A 17,640-nucleotide genomic window follows, 5' to 3' on the forward strand; every position below is an offset into this window, starting at 1 on the left:
CGTGTGACTGCTAGCATGAGGAAAGCAATGAACATTTTTGGACTTCATTCAAGTAGAGATGATAGCTAAAAGTAAACTGCCCAGAACCATTCTGGTAGCCTGGACAAGTGCCCATCTGTTCACATTAATGATACGATGGTGACGATTAAAAAGTGACATACAAAGAATGTGATAATTAAGAACAGGGAATTATTCTGGTGTTGAGGTTTGATTTGGGTTATTAGTAAATTCATGGGGGAATCTACTATGTTCAAAATACATTCCAAACATAGTGAAAGGTTAGGCCCAAATTTGAGACTGTTTTATTCCTTGAAGTAGTTCAAATAAACATTTGTATTAAGAGACACTGATTTTCACTTCCAGAAATGAATTGAAATTCAGAATGTTCAGTTGGATTTTAAAAATAAATTTCTCTATACCATGCATTATAGACACACATTCTTTTAAACTTACTAATATTATAATGGGCATTAACTTGGCATTATCCAGGCTCATGTGCCACAGTTTCTGATTTGAAATTCTAAAATTCTAAGAATTTATTTGCTATCTGCATCTAATCTTAACCTCAAGTGATGAGATTCTTTGTAGTCTTCATGTAGCCTGTCTAATTTGAATATCAATATATTTTCCTAAAGAAATATTAATATACTTGACTATGAGGTATTGCTCCATACTCCGTGTATACTGTATTTTGTTGCTGAATGCGTACAAATTTAAATTTTTGGTCCTAAGGTTTACGGCATCCTGTCCCATCACTTCATGGCAGATAGATGGGGAAACAGTGGAAACAGTGGCAGACTTTATTTTTTTGGGCTCCAAAATCACTGCAGATGGTGATTGCAGCAATGAAATTAAAAGACGCTTACTCCTTGGAAGGAAAGTTATGACCATCCTAGACAGCATATTAAAAAGCAGAGACATCCCTTTGCCAACAAAGGTCCGTCTAGTTGAGGCTATGGTTTTTCCAGTGGTCGTGTATGGATGTAAGAGTTGGACTATAAAGAAAGCTGAGCACCGAAGCATTGATGCTTTTGAACTGTGGTATTAGAGAAGACTCTTGAGAGTCCCTTGGACTGCAAGGAGATCGAACCAGTCCATCCTAAAGGAGATCAGTCCTGGGTGTTCATTGGAAGGACTGATGTCGAAGCTGAAACTCCAGTACTTTGGCTACCTGATGCGAAGAGCTGACTCATTGGAAAAGACCCTGATGCTGGGAAAGATTGAGGGCAGGAGGAGAAGGGGATGACAGAGGATGAGATGGTTGGATAGCATCATTGACTTGATGGACATGGGTTTGGGTGGACTCCGGGAGTTGGTGATGGACAGGGAGGCCTGGCATGCTGAATTCATGGGGTCGCAAAGAGTCGGACACGACTGAGCGACTGAACTGAACTGAATGTTTACGGATAAGGGAGTATAGACCTTTACATCATAACTTTGCAATTTTTAAGTCACTGAAGGTTAAGGGGAGGGAGACTTTCAGGAAAGAAAAATTATATAATGTGTAGTATTTGAAAATCCAACTTTTCAGTGGTGTAAGATACCCATTTCCACACTAGGTTGGGAGGCTCCCTTTGCACCTGAGGCAAAAGAGTGTATCTTCCTTGTTCAGAGCGGGGCTTATGGCTCAGCTGCATTACTCTCATTATACCAACTCATTTAGGGCAAATGGGCTCTCCTTGAGTCAGCCCTCACAGGGAACCTCACAGAGGCTCACAGCATGGTTAGTGTGAGCTGGTTCACCTCACAGCTTGATCACATTGTTAGTGAAAACAATCTGGCCTTGGTATCTTGGGGTATAACTAGATTATGCTAGTTATGCTTATTGATACAGATTCAAGGATATATTAATGTCTCCTGACAATATGATTTGACAACATTGAATCTGCTGGATTAAAGCTCAAGTGACAGAATTTCTACCTTAAGTTTTAGACCTTATTCTAGCCTTTAGGTCACCTAAAGTTGAGAGTTAGGGATTACTTGATATGAATCAGAGAAGCATACCCAAATATTGTAGGGGTTGTTGCTAAAATTCACAGAGTCATGCCTTATGTCACTTCCTTGGTGGTAAATAGTGTAAGATTTAATAATACATTATGTATATTGCATGTGATATCTTAACATTTTAGGCCTCCAGAACTCAGAAACTTCACTGAGATGGCAATGAGTTTTTTGGATACCTCTCTCTGGCGCACCTACTCTTAGCTAAAACATGTAGAAGACAAGCTATGTCCTTTTCACAATGTATCATCAGTAGAGTAGTTTTTCATGATAATTTGAGGGATGATAGGACTAAATTTTGATAAAATGAAGGATGTGTTACTGTCCATGTTGAATGAAAGCAAGCTGCTCTTGCTTTTCATATTAGCCAATGTACAGTATCTTACCACTGAGAGGACTTCCCTTGTGGCTCAGCTTGTAAAGAATCTACCTGCAATGTGGGACACCTGGGTTCGATCCCTGGGTTGGAAGATCCCCTGGAAAAGGGAAAGGCTACCTACTCCAGTATTCTAGCCTGGAGAATTCCATGGGCTGTATGGTCCATGGGATCACAAAGAGTCGGACACAACTGAGAGACTTTGACTTACCAGTGAGAGATTTTGTTAATTCACTTGTATAGAGAGGCTTCATCTTGATTATGTCTTTTGTTACATGTAATGAACAGATACACGAAGGCAGGAAACAGGTACACTGAGCAATGCTGTATAAAATGTCTAATAGAGATAGGGACTTCGTCTTCAGTGCCTGAGGTAAGATGAGAAAGATGTTATTAGATATCATCAATAAACCTGACTCAAATAAGGCAATAGATTTGATTATCCCCACAGCTGTACAAATGCTTTCATGGAATTACTGCAAGAGCTGGATCCTTCCCCACTTTAAATAATTGTGTTACGCCTCCAAAAGCTTTGCTATAGGCAAACAAACTCTTATGTCTCACTGCCTTCAACCATCAACACCATATCCCTGGTATACTAGACTGTTTGGGTTACTGGGAACCATAAGACTATAATAATGTGGGTAATATTTGCACATTGTTTAGCATTGTAGGAAATAGGGAACAGCTAAGGTCTATGATTGCTGTCTGTCTTTTGGTGTACGGAAACTTCTCTTATTTTGATAAAAGTAACCTATAATGCCTAACTAACAACCTAATGGAGTTTGTATCTGGAGTAGGTAGAATCAATCTACTTCTAACTGTATTCTGAGAGAAATACATACATATACACAGACACTTCTGAAATTTCTTCTGTGAAACTGTCGATATCTTTACATTAACTTTGTTACTGATACTTTATCTGTTTATAAAAAACTGAAAATATACCATTAAAACATTTATCTAGTTTACTCTTGAATTTGGATTCATCTTGGATAATTGTTGATTTTATTTGAAATACTTCTTGATATAACCAACTTTATGTATGAAATAAGCAGCAGTTTTTTTTCTTAACTTTGGGAAATATGGGTTGGAGTCAACAAAAATTAAGCTTCACAATTTGTTATTTGCAAGCCTAATAATATGTAAGTTTTGAGGCATATTTTTCTGATCACTTTTTAAAAATTAATGGATATGAAATTTGCACACTCCAATTCACTTCGTAAACCTAGCTTTAATGTCATGGTTAGGCTAAAAAGATGGTCTTACTCAAGTGACTTTTTCTTCCATATTTACTGAAGCTGCTAGCTTATACAAATATGCTGATGTAATTAATGAACCCATTAAGATCTGTTTATTAGATGATTACATGATTGAGTAGTAAATGGCACTTGTTGTCAAGGCTTTATGCATGATTATTAAAGTAGGCATTCTTTTATTGATATTTTTAATTTGTTCATACTGTATATATGTTTATACTTCATATGAATAAAATGCTATACTTTTTCACATTACCCACCCTAGAATAAAGTAAGTTTTTTAATGAAATATTAAAAATACAAATACTACATAAACTATGAACTTAACAAGGTATTGTAAATTAAATGTCTACATAAAATCCCAGTCAAGTAAACAAAGAAAACTTGCTAGTACTATGCATTTGTTGATCATGACTGCCTCCCTTCTTGCTAATGGGTAAACACTATTCTGACTTTTATGCTATTTACTATTTTGACTTATTTTATATTTTTTACTACTTATTTTTGTATTTCCAAAAAATACATTTTAATTTTGTTGCTTTTTGTTCTTTATTTTAGTTTTAGCATAGACTATATCCTGTCACATCTGACCTCCTATATGTACCATGTTGTTTCTAAGGTCAATGCTCATTGCTATATAATATGCCATTAGGAGACATAGACTGTGTTTTGCTTATATATTATGCTACTACCAGACTTCGGGGTATTTACAATTCTTCAGTTTTAGCTGTCATAAACAACTTACTCCACGTGGAACATATAGCTACATAGCTCTGCATACATACATATACATAATTCTTTTGTGTTACAGAAAAGATATCTAAATATTCAAAGAGGTTTCTGAACTTCCTGTTCTATTCAGTTAGATTTTTGTTCATCTTTGTGCAAATATTGCATTGTTTTAATTACTATAGCTTTATAATGTGTTACAGTAATTTTAGGGTGATTCCTTCTACTTTGTTGTTTTTCAAACATCTTGGCTACTTTTAGTCCTTTTCTTTCCATGTAAAGTTTAGTGTCACCTTGTCACACAAATCAACCCACTGGGATCTTAATTATCATTGGATTGAATCTATAGATCAATAGCCAGTGAACTGGCATCTTTATAATGAGTTTCCAATCTGTAAATATTGCATATATCTCCATTTAAGTATTCTTTAATTACTCTCATTAGACCATAGGGATTTTTTCCATAGGTCTTATATGTATTTTGTTAATATCTGTAGCCTTATGTTCCTTAGTATATACTACAGTGCATGGCAGTATCTCCCAGTCATTTAAGAGCAGGGACTCTGGAACAACATTGCCAGAGTGATTTTAGGCAAGATTAGTAACTCTCGATGCTTCCATTTCCTCGTATGTGAAATGGAGACAGTAACTATACCTTCCTCGGAATTACTGTGAGACTAAATATGTCACATAAATCTAGAACTGGTAGGGAAAGTCGCTCAGTCGTGTCTGACTCTTTGAAACCCCATGGACTATACAGTCCTTGGAATTCTCTCGGCCAGAATACTGGAGTGGTTAACCGTTCCCTTCTCCAGGGGATCTTCCCAACCCAGGGATTGAACCCAGGTCTCCCTCATTGCAGGCAGAATTCTTTACCAGCTGAGCGACCAGGGAAGCCCAAGCATCTGATAAATGTCTGAGATTGTATAGATGTACAAATTATTAATTAGTTTAATTATTCTGTTTTAAATGCTTTTAGCTTGTTAGTGGAGGCATTTTGTTGAACTCTAACCAGAAACTTTGTAGCTTAAAGTAACACACATTTATCTCAGTTTCTGTCAAGATACACTGTAGCTAGATCCTTTTGCATAGTCTCACAAGGCTGCAATCAAGGTGTCAGATGGGGCTGTGATCTCATTTGAAGCTCAATTAGGAAACGGTCTGTTTAGAAACAGACCGTTTCCTAATTGAGCTTCAAACAACAGAATGCAGTTCCTCATGACTTTAGCACAGAGGGTCTTGTTTCTTGCTGCTTAGAGGCTAGAAGCCCTTGCAGCTTGCCAGTTGAAGTGTGCTGTCAGTTCTTCCTTGTCACTTGGTTTTCCCCAACCTAGCTGCTTGCTTCTTCAAAGCCAACAGAAGAAAGAGACACTCCACCAAGAATGGCATAGTCTTATGTACGTCTCACATTCAGGTAATTCCATCTGTCCTGTCACCTTTAACTACTCTGACTAGAAGCAAGACACAGATCCTGCGTTCATTCTAGAGAAGAGAATCACACAAAGACATAGGTACCAGGAGGGTGGGATCGTGAGGACTACCCTAAGCATCTACCTGCCACAGAGCCATTTTTTTCTAATAAACAGATCCTCTACTGACAATACCCTGTTTTAAGCTACTGCCTTATCTAAATTATCACTATATCTTTTTCTACACTGGTATCTCTGCTTCTGTCCCTGCCTAATTTTGGCCTGTTCTGTACGCAGCAGTCAGAGTGATCCCAGTAAAACACAAATCAAGTAATCTCAATTCTGTACTTACCAAGTTCTTCATATTATCAGGATGAGACCAGACTTCAGTGGAATTTATGTGTCACCAAAGTAAGGTGCAGACTTCCTACAGTGACCTTAGAGTTCTGTATGATCTTGACCCCTAATTTTACTCTAACCTCATCTCCAAATACTTCTCCTTTGCTTATTCCACTTCAGCTACATTGGCTTCCTTGTGCTCCGTTGCTCAGTCATTTCCGACACTTTGTGGCCCATGGACTATAGCCGGCCAGGCTTCTCTGCCCATGAAATTTTCCAGGAAAGAACCCCTGGAGTGGGGTGCCACTTCCTCCTCCGGGGGATCTTCCCGACCCAGGGGTTGAACTCCTGTCTCTCGCATCTCCTGCTTCGGCAGGCAGATTCTTTACCACTAGCGCCACATTGACTCCTTTCCTGTTCTTCAAACAGGTAGGTGCGCTCTCACCTTTAGTCGCTAGCTCAAGCTATTTGCTGTCTTAGAGCATTTTTCCCTCAGAGAGCTCCATGGGTTGTTTCTTTATTTCTTTTAGGTCTTTACCCAGCGTCACCTTCTTCATGAGGCCTTTCCTAACTACTTTATTTAAAATTGGGTACAGTGACCCATCCCCACTGCTCTCTTGTTACAACTCCTTATTCGTTTCCCTGCTTTAGTTGTTCCTTGTACCCCTCTTCTAGTATTTTGGCATTCTATAAGGACTGGGATTTTTGTCGATTTGTGATCAGTGAGGTATCTTCAGCACTTAAAGCAGTAGTAGGCACTTAGTAGGTATTCAGCCAGTATTTCTTAAAATCAAGTAAATTGAATTTTATGTCATGGGGATGAATAGTTTCCAAATAAACAGTTTTATCATCATCTGATAATGAACAGCATTATTTCTTTTCAGGTAACATTCTTTTTCTCATCTCTTTTGCATTGGCTTAAACTTCTAAAACAATGCTAAATAATGGACAGTTTTGCTTTTCTCATTACCTCAGTGGAAATGCTTTTCCCCTTTATACTTTCAGCTCTTGCACTGAAATGAATTTGTCTTCTTAAACAAGTAACCTTTTTTTAAATTTACTTAACATTTTTTGGAAAATATGGACTAGACTGTGAATGTTGAATCTTAAATCAAGTAGCTTTTAGGCATCTGGTCAGATGGATGCCATGAATTACCTCAGGAGATGTTTTAACATTAAGCTATTCTTTTCTTCCTGGAATGAACTGTATTTGATCACAGTATGCTGTTCCTTTAATTTACTGCTGGATCAAATTTGTGAAACTCTCCATTATTCCTAGTATTTGTAAGATTTTAAAAGTCTTACCTCATTTATTAAAGTTTCTATTTACTCATTCTCTAATGAGAATTCAGTCCAGGCATGCATTTGCTTTCACAGATATTCTAATTCACCTTGGATCATCTCATTGTTCATCTAGATTCTATGGTCTCCTCCTTTCAAATCATAAACTAGAGGATGCTGAAGTTATTTTCACTACCTGTTCACTGATTTAGTAGCCTGAAGAAAGTAGAAAGGTTAGTACATGCACCCTAAATCTTTATAGCTGAAAGCCTTGTTACTTAGTTTCCGACAACTTGATTCTTATTTTTCTAACAAAACATCTAGAGTTATCCTTAGTATTTTTCTTATTTTTGCTCCAAATATTCAGTCTATTAGGAAATTCTATCTGCTCCTGACATATTTTAAATTCCTCTATATATTTGCATGTTTGTGTTTTCTTTTTTTTATTCATGTCATTACTACAGGTTAAAAATGATCACAGTTTTGTAATGTGTGTTAATATCTGATTTTAGATCTCCTCCCAGTATGTTTTCATTGTCCTGCTGGTGTTGAATGTTGCTATGGATATGTCTGAGAACAGCTTGATTCCCTGCCCCCAACCCCGCCTCTGTTAGTGACTCTTCCTGGATACCCCAATGGTCTTTCTTTCTCTAAGTGTAATAGCTTAGTAACTACAAATAGCACAATTTGTAGTTGTGCTTTAATTCCTATGACACTTTCATTTCTTCTGCTTCTTTCCTTAGCTCTGCCAGTTCATGTTTTATTTTTTCTGGTTGTGTTGCTGCTTCTTCCCTGTGCTTATACAGCTCTACTTTGTGCAAAGAACTTGTTGGACACTATTGCTTTATATTAAGTGTTTTAAATAAAGAGACAATTGATGTATAATATTCTGTAAGTTATACAGCCTATTGATCTGATACATTTTATTTAACTTAAAAATCACAATTATTTTGTCATAGTTTTCAAGTTATAATAACAGCTCTCGGTATGTATATGTATGTGTGTGATTGTGTTTGCTATCTGCTTATCCTGTTATTTCGTCCTTTTTCTTGGAGCACCTTTGGATGCATCCTGTGATATTTCTTTTTGGAGGGATGTGAGTTTTTTCACCAGCTATTATAGGAAGCTTGTGTTGAAGAGAAATTACGGTCATGTTCCCAATTAGTTGAACTCTTTCTGTGGGCCCAAGTTTTGGGATTTGTGTATGTTTTTGTGTTGTCCCTGCCAATCTCAATATGGAGGGTAGTCAGTTTTAGCCATTAATAATTTCTCTGTAACCTATAACCAATAACTAATAATTGATTTCTCTGTGACTCCATGTTCTACCTGTTCCTTTTATTATAGGAACCATAATAGGACAAGAGATTTTCCTGCTTCTATCTCATGTATTTTGTTTCCATTGTTGCAAACAGAGGATTAGGTTTTTCATCTGAGTATACTCATTTTTTCAAATATTTTTATGAATTTTGGGGGGAAATTAATCCTTTTTTTTTCATTGGCAGCCTTGATGTCCTTTCTTAGTTTCTTTCCTCCATAGTCATCTTTGCCCAAGTTTGACTGCCCTTGACTGTCCTTCAGCTCATTTTGTAGCTTAATATTTTTATAATCTTTTCTTTCCTTCTCAATTCTTGGGGTTATTTTTAGACTTAGAGAAGGGAGATACCAATTTATACTACCATCTTTAAACTAGAAGTCTAAGTAGTTTTTTTGTTTGTTTGTTTTATCTAGCAAATATTTTTACTTTTATAAACTAAATATGGAACATTTATCTAAATTGATGATAGTAGATTTTTTCTTAGTTTTATATGCATTTGGTCATTTTCACTAGGTTCTGGGGAGTGATATTAAATTGCTCTTAAATGCATCAATGAGATATTTTTCTGCAGATGCTATCAAATAGGTAAAGCATGTGATTGCACCAAAATTGAAAAACTATAAAAGATGTACTGTGAGAAATATTCCCTTAGTCTGTCAGATTACACCCCCACCCCATCTAACAGTTCTTGCCAGTTTCATTCTGTTCTTGGAGAGAAATTCTATGTAAAAACAAACATGTATTTACATGTATATTTAAATGTTTCTCCATTTTTGTTCAAATGCTATCACTGTACACATTTTGTGCCTCTGCTTTTTTACTTAACATACCTTGGAGACAATTCCTTTGTAACTCAAAAATACACTTTTACAGTTTTTGGTTGAATCATGAGTCAAGACAGAATCTTCACATTTGTTTTATTTTTCTGTTAATTTATTACTTCCTTTACCCCCTCTTTTTTAAATTAACCTTCTTTTTTTCTTTTTTTCCTTTTTTTCCTGAAGAAATACATAATGTGCAGAAGTCACCAAATTCTAGCTTTGGGGTTGACTCTTTCTCCCTTGGGTGTCTTTTTACATATTTCTCTGAACCTTGTATTTCCTATAAACTGATAATGAGATATCTTGGATTGGTTAGTTTCATGTTCAGTTTTCTTGGCAAGAATATTTCATAGATGGTGCACTATACATCCTCTTGCATCACAATAGGAGCCACGTGATTTCTATGTTTAGTGATGTTAAGATAGATCAGTGTGTTTACGTGTTTTCAGCTCTATCTGACCATTATAAAGTTAGCCATTGACATTTCACCTGGTGAACATTTCCTGGATTGGTAGCAAACAAATTCTGTCATTCCTTCTATATTTAATTTGGTGTAAAGTGACGGCAATCTGTAGTTTTTATAGATTTGCTAATGTTCCCTATTTTTTTAAGAGCGCTCTCTTTTTTAATAATTTTATTTATTTGTTTATTTATGGCTGTGCTGGGTCTTCGTTGCTGCTTGGGCTTTTCTCTAGTTGCAGCAAATGCGGGCTGGTCTCTAGTTGCTGTGCATGGGCTTCTCCTTGTGGTGGCTTCTCTTGTTGTGGAACATGGGCTCTAGAGTGAGTGGGCTTCAGTAGTTATAGCCCACAGGCTCAGTAGTTGTGGTGTATGGGCTTAGTTGCTCCACGGCATGTTAAATCTTCCTAGGTTAGGGCTTGAGTCATGTCTTTTGCATTGGCAGGGTGGATTCCTTACTGCTGAGCCACCAGGGAAGACCCCTTAATTTTTAAATTATTAGTTGAGAAGATTCCTAGATTTAAATCAATTTTTAACATAGATTAGAAATTACCCATGGTCTTTAAATAGTATTTCAATAAGAAAATCTTTTGAAGTCAGTTATTTAAAATATATGTGAAATAACTGCCTAATTTTACTTACAAAATTTGTGCTTCCATGTATAGATATTTGAGACACCAAGAGACTCTCTAAACTTTTAGAATGTATTTTAGAATATCCATTTTTATTGTTCCTTTTTATATAGGTTGTTAAGTGTGGTATGCTGTGATCTAGACACTCTTCTTCTATTGGAGGCTCAGTATCAAGTATCTGAAATGTTACTAAATGCTCAAGAAGAAAATACCTTAGAAACCTCTGAAAGTCACAGGTAAAAAAAAATACTAAGACAGACTAATAGCTTTCTTTACAGATATTCTGTTAAGACAGTAATTTTGGTACAGTTTATTTAATGTTTTCCATTATCTGAATTCAGTAGATTTAAATAAGAGTAAAAAGCAATTGAAGCATAAATGTCAGTTAAAAAGATTGTGAATGACGTTTTTGGAAATGGGTTGCAGAGTACTACTTTCTGAGTTTCTGTTTAGTTTTTATGTTTTAGTGAAGTACTGACTTTATTAAGTTGTGTCATCTTTAAATTCAGATTGCATGAGAAAGATGACCCATTAAACAAAATGTCTGATTTTTGTGTCTCTTGTAGAGGCAATTTTTACTTCATTTTCTTAATTATGTTAGTTCACAGTCGTAAATTCTGATTATTATGAAACGATGTTATGGTAATATCTTGAAAACTATTTTCTACTAAAATGTCATACTTGACATTACCTTGAATCAGTTGACATATGCTGGATACACATTCATTAGCTGGCATTATTTTTGTGTCCGTAATTTAAAAAAAAGTGTTCCTCCACCCTAGCTAGGCCTTGGAAAAATAGTATAGATCAGGCTATATTGCTGAATACTCTAGGTTTGATATAGAGGATAGTATTAATTGCTGCAGGAAGTGTGGAGGATGCAAAGTTTAGAATTTGAAATAGGATAATTGGCCAAGAACTTATGGAAGAAAGCAAAGAGACACTAAAGAGCCTCTTGATGATGGTGAAAGAGGAGAATGAAAAGCTGGTTTGGAACCCAGCATTCAAAAAACTAAGATCATGGCATCCTGTCCCATCACTTCATTGCAAAAAGAAGGGGAAAAAGTGAAAGCAATGCTAGGTTTTCTCTTCTTGGACTCCAAAATCACCATGAACAGTGACTGCAGTCATGAAATTCAAAGACGCTTGCTCCTTGGAAGGAAAGCTGTGAGAATCCTAAGTGGTATATTAGAAAGCAAAGACATCACTTTGCCAGCAAAGGTCTGTACAGTCAAAGCTATAGTTTTTTCTGCAGTCACGTACAGATGTGAGAGTTGGACCATAACAAAGTTTGAATGCCAAAGAATTGATGCTTTAGAATTGATGCTTTTGAACTGTGGTGCTAGAGAAGATTCTTGAGAGTCCTTTGGACTACAGGGAGATCAAACCAGTCAATCCTAAAGGAAATCAACCTGAATATTCATTGAAAAGACTGATGCTGAAGCTGAAGCTCCAATACTTTGGCCACTTGATGCGAAGATCTGACTCACTGGAAAAGACCCTGATGCTAGGAAAGATTGAAGGCAAAGGGAGAAGGGAACAGCAGAGAATGAGATGGTTAGATATCATCACTGACTCGATGGACATGAACTTGAGTAAACTTTGGAACTTAGTGGAGGACAGAGGAGCCTGGGGTGCGACAGTCCATGGGGACACGAAAAGTCAAACATGACTTAGCAACTGAATAACAACAACTAGAACTGAAGGGAACATTGACTAAAAATGTAAAGTTGTTGTGGAAGTAATGCCTGTCTTCATCTAATTTCTTTTTGACATGTAGCATTTGTCAAGAAAATATTCTTCATATCATTCATTTCATTATATCAATTATATCTCCAATTCTTTGCTCCTTAGGTTGGAAGGCTGTAAGATAGAAATGAATTTATCTCTCCCCTTTCTATAGAAACTGTATTGCTTTTTTCCTTATACGTTGCACTGACATGATCTTAAAATTAAATCATATTTAATTAAGGCAGTAACAATTGGTATGTTTATTTTTCAGGGATTTTATAATTGATAGCTTATCAGTAGAGAGAAATCATGTTCTTGTTAGAATAAATCTTATTGGTGGGCCAATGGAACGAATTTTGCCTCCAAGGTTACTGGAGAAGGTAAGTGGAGTAAATGGAGGGGAGAATGTTTTCCGAGTGTGTTTTGAAGCAAGGTAGCCAACTCAAATGACAGTTAGGATACAAGTAAACAGTTCCTAATGAAAATAGTATTCTTCATGACAAGATGTCATGAGTGATAGTTTATGTTGCAGAGTAGGATGTTATTTTATTAAAAACTTGTCATTTTCCTTGTGTGTCTTTGAATTTTTTTCACTTTTAAAATCTTTCTCCTTCATGATACTTAATTTTTATTAGATGACTAATTTTGTTGAATTTCATTGGCAATATTGAGTACCTCTTTTTTCATCAGTATCCATAGGGTTTGATTTTCTCTGGAAGGGTTTTTGTTGTTGTTGTTGTTGTTGTTGTTACTAAGTGCATTTGTTTTGACTCTTTACACTAAGAATGGTGAGGTCGAAATGATTACAGAGCAAGAGAAGTAGCTTTGTGAGCAATCTGTTTATAGAGTTATCATATTTGTCTTCAGTATTTAATGTTTCTATATTTCATTTTAGTTAGTATCCATTAGAATATTGAATTATAATATAAGGTAGCTTTTGGTTAGTTATGTTACAACTCTAGAATTTATGAAACAAAAGCCAATTTAAATGTCACTTCAAAAAGTCTTAAAATTTGATATTAAACTACTTCCTAAAGTCATCTGTCTTGCTTCTTTTTTAGGGTGATGAACCATATCCTTGGCCAATGTTTTCATCATACCCTTTACCAAACTGCTATTTGTCAGACTGTGTTACAAGAAGTACTGATCTAAAACAAGGTAAAGTATTTATCATCAAGTGCCATGTTTTAGTGCTTTTTTTATACTTTGAAAAAAAGATATAAAGTAATTTGAAAGCAGATTAATACTATTTTTCTTTCAGTTTCTACATGTGGATAGATTTATGTCTATTCCTTTGTAAGTTTTCCTTTTTCACATATTCTTTACTAAACTAATATTTATATGATGCTGAATAATTCTTATCAGAACCTTTTTTTGTTTGTTTTAAAAAGGGAATTAGTGATTTTTGATGAATTAATTCTAGATATGTAGAAGTAGCCCTCCAGGCTTCTCTGTCCACAGGCATTCTCCAAGCAAGAATACTGGAGTGGGTTGCCATGCCCTCCTCAGAACTTTATTCAACAGATTAATATTTTTTAATACTTGTGTGCCACATGTAAGTCCTATGTGCTCAAGACTTGAAATATAAATGCTGTATAAATATAGTAAAATAAAAAAATTTTAAATGTCAGCTATTTATGACCTTTTAGAGAACACAGTCAAGTAATTAGACAATTGTATGGTATTACAGTGTGATAGGAACTAAATAGAAAATGTGTAGCCTGCTAGGAAAGTTCATAAAGCAGATGCTCTTCCAAAGAACAGTAAGTTTAATGTAAGACAGTGAGTGAGTGAGTGAGTGAGTGAGTAATAATGAAGACATTAAGTTTAATGTAAGACAGTGAGTGAGTGAATAATATAAGACACGAAGTAGGTATTTTCTGGGTGTTAAAAGAGCATTTTTGACAGGAACCAGCAGTGAGACTAAAAGGAGCAAATTGAATTAAGAACTATAAGTAGTTCAAGGATGTGTGAAATATGATATGTGAGGACAAGAGTGACCAGTGACCAGTGTCTCACTTAGACAGGTAAGCCAAGTTTAATCATAAGGCCTAGGTACCTGAATTTCAGGTATTTAGACCTTATCATAAGAGCAATAAAAAAATCAAGCAGTTTTTAGACTTGAGAATTCTAAGATGAGATATGAAAATATTAAACCATTAATTTGAAAAGTTAACTCTTGTTATCAACATGATCTTCTTTGCATTACCATCAAACTTTCATTGGAAAAAAATAATGTGTATAATTGATTTCACTAGGTTAGATTCCACAGTTACTATTGACAAGTAAGACATTTTTCTTCTTTCATAAAGCCATTTACCTTTCCCTATGTTTACTTACCTTAAATCAATTAATAGAGGCCATCAACTGATAAACATTTTTATTTCTATCCAGTGTTTAACATATACACTATGTGTCTCACAGTTGCACAGAGGCAAAAATTCTGTTTTTTTTTTCTCTTTATCTAGAGGTTAGGGAAAGAGAACATGAAGGAATTTTTAAAACTTTTAATATTGTCTTTTACAATTTTGCCTGTGTGTTTTTCTATTTGACCTAATTCAGAGATGTGGGATTAATATTAAGTATTTTTTAAGAAGAGACCCTTGAAAGAATATCGTTTTGGACTCTTCACACTGACTTGCATCTCTCAGTGAACCCAATCTTTTACTCTTATGTTTTTCTATGCTACTTTCAGTCTTTTAGCCAGTCTTAAATATTCTGACATTCTTTCTTTAGATTTTATTATTTATTCATTACTCATTCCTTTATTCAACATGTTTTGTGAGTTCTGATTATCAGTTACTTCACTAAGCCCTGGAGATAAGATGAGGTGTTAAGACATGGTCTGTTCTCCCTGCCTTAACCCTTCAACCCTTTTCCTTGTCTCGAAATAACATTGCTGTCTTTGCTAAGTTTCACTTGGAAACAAATATATCTTTTCTTTTGAACAACAAATTTGCTCATTATCAATCTTATTTTGTGACTGCCATATTAGGTAATTTGTTTCTTCAAAGTAGTTTTGACCAAAAATATGCTTTATTTGAAACTGACCAAGGCAGACAAATCAGAAAATAAGATTAAATTGATAGTTCCCTGAGAAGCTCAGAGTAGTATAACTTTATTCCCTGTTCTACTCTTGTAAGTGATTTAGAAAAGGGAATAATAATAGCTTCTCTGTCCGGCCCAGAAGATAACTTGCAGAATGCTTATTAACCTCACGTGAGCCCACAGTGCTTCCACGCAGCACACAGTGAGTTCCATTTACTCTCCTAGTCTCCTAGATGCCTTATTTTCAAATCTTCTCATTAATCAACCCTTCCTCACCTCTTCCCAATCTTTCCTGTCAGATAACTGTTTTCCTTTTTTTTTTTTCCAAACTGAGGAAATAGAAGCTATCAGCTTCCATATACTCTTGATACATATTGGCTGACTCAGCTGTATCTGTACCAATTTTATGAATGAAACTGCAAATATTACTTAAAAAGGCCAACTTCTTCAGTTGTGCGATACATTCCATCCTCTTTCTCAGCAAAGATATTGCTTCTAACAGTTCTCCCATTTTCCTTATTATTTTTTCATGGGATTATGGGGTTAGGGGATGGGAGCTTGGTAGAGCTCTCCACTGTAGCTTTTCCATAAGCCATCAAGCATGCTATTAATTTTTCCATATATAAGATATCTTCTTTTGAACTTGCGTTCCCCTCTCTACAATTCCATTTCTGTCCTCCTACTGCAAAATTCCTTCAAGGAATTGACTAGTCTTAGTATTGTAATTCTTCTCTTTCCGTGTTCTCTTGAATCCACTTGAGAGCTAATCAGGCTTTCACCCCTGCCATTCTACCAGGGTTAAATCAATGGGTCAGATCTTAGTACTCATCCTGTTACACTTTAGCATTCTCACTTAACATGTTTGATGCCTCTGCTTTTTGAAACATTTTCTTATTTGGCTTTCAGAAAGTACATTATTTGATTATTCCCCCACCCCCTTGAATTTCTGGCAAATTCTTCATCTTTGTTGGATCTTTCAGGTCTCTCCAAACTTTAAACTTTGGAGTACACCTCAGTTCTCAGTTGTCTTTTTTGTGTGTGTGTGCATGTTCTTTTGGGGATTTCATCTAGTCTTATGACTAAAATACCATCCAACATACACAGATTTATATCTTTAACCTGTATCTCTACTTGACTCTGTACTCATATCTGTTTAGTTGATGCCTTTGCTAGGGTGGTTAGTAAATATATAAAACTGAACAACTCTGAGATAAACTTCTGATACTCTTTCAAAATCTGTTCCTTTGGTACATTTCCTCATTTTAGAAATGACAACTTTGTGCTTCCATTTCTTTAGGCAATAAAGTTGAAGACTTTTTTTGACTCTTTTTCTCTTCATAACCCGCATCTTGAGTCAGTGAAATCACTCAGTTGTGTCTGACTCTTTGCAACTCCATGGACTGTAGCCCTCCAGGATCCTCCATCCATGGGATTTTCCAGGCAAGAATGCTGGAATGAGTTGCCATTTCCTTCCGCAGGGGATCTTCCTGACCCAGGGATCAAACTCAGGTCTCCCACATTGAAAGCAGACTCTTTACTGGCTGAGCCATTTCTGTCACAAATGCTCTTGATTCTCTATACCTCATACAAAACCACTTTTCACTCATCCACTACTCACTCCCATCTCTCACTGTACTGTTACAGTAACCTGTTCAGTTTGTTAACACAGCAGCAAGAGTAATGCTATTGAAATGTGGGTTGGATTATTTTTACTCCTCTAATTGAAACCCTCTAATGACTTCCCTCAGAGAAGGCGATGGCACCCCACTCCAGTACTCTTGCCTGGAAAATCCCATGGACGGAGGAGCCTGGTAGGCTACAGTCCGTGGGGTCACTAAGAGTCAGACACTACTGAGCGAATTCACTTTCACTTTTCCCGTTCATGCATTGGAGAAGGAAATGGCAACCCACTCCAGTGTTCTTGCCTGGAGAATCCCAGGGACGGTGGAACCTGGTGGGCTGCCGTCTGTGGGGTCGCACAGAGTCGGACATGAACGACTGAAGTGACTTAGCAGCGGCAGCAGCAGCAGCAATGACTTCCCTATAATCTACAAGGCCCAATTTCTGTCACATGTCCTATTTTAGTTTAATACAATTTAAGGTCTGTTTATTTAATTTCATATTTTCCCACCATACTGGGCAGCAACTTCTAGTTACCTTTCTGTTAATGCCTAGAAATAAGTGTTTGAATAAGACATTATTCTCAATTTTACAGCAATACTTAATACTTCCTACTAATG

At 36.0% G+C, this 17,640-nt stretch overlaps 1 protein-coding gene across 1 annotated transcript in view; it reads left to right on the forward strand.

The window, feature by feature from the left end:
- Positions 1–17,640, forward strand: part of TBC1D32 (TBC1 domain family member 32) — a 201,950-nt gene that overhangs the window by 107,568 nt on the left and 76,742 nt on the right. The window contains exons 24-26 of the mRNA XM_081530498.1: positions 10,735–10,857; positions 12,624–12,732; positions 13,414–13,510. Of these exons, the coding sequence (XP_081386624.1) occupies positions 10,735–10,857; positions 12,624–12,732; positions 13,414–13,510 (329 nt within the window). The remainder of the gene's footprint in view (positions 1–10,734; positions 10,858–12,623; positions 12,733–13,413; positions 13,511–17,640) is intronic.

The sequence above is a fragment of the Giraffa tippelskirchi genome, chromosome 9 (assembly GCF_054371585.1).
Source record: "Giraffa tippelskirchi isolate mGirTip1 chromosome 9, T2T-mGirTip1v1.2.pri, whole genome shotgun sequence".
Classification (NCBI taxonomy): Eukaryota; Metazoa; Chordata; class Mammalia; order Artiodactyla; family Giraffidae; genus Giraffa; species Giraffa tippelskirchi.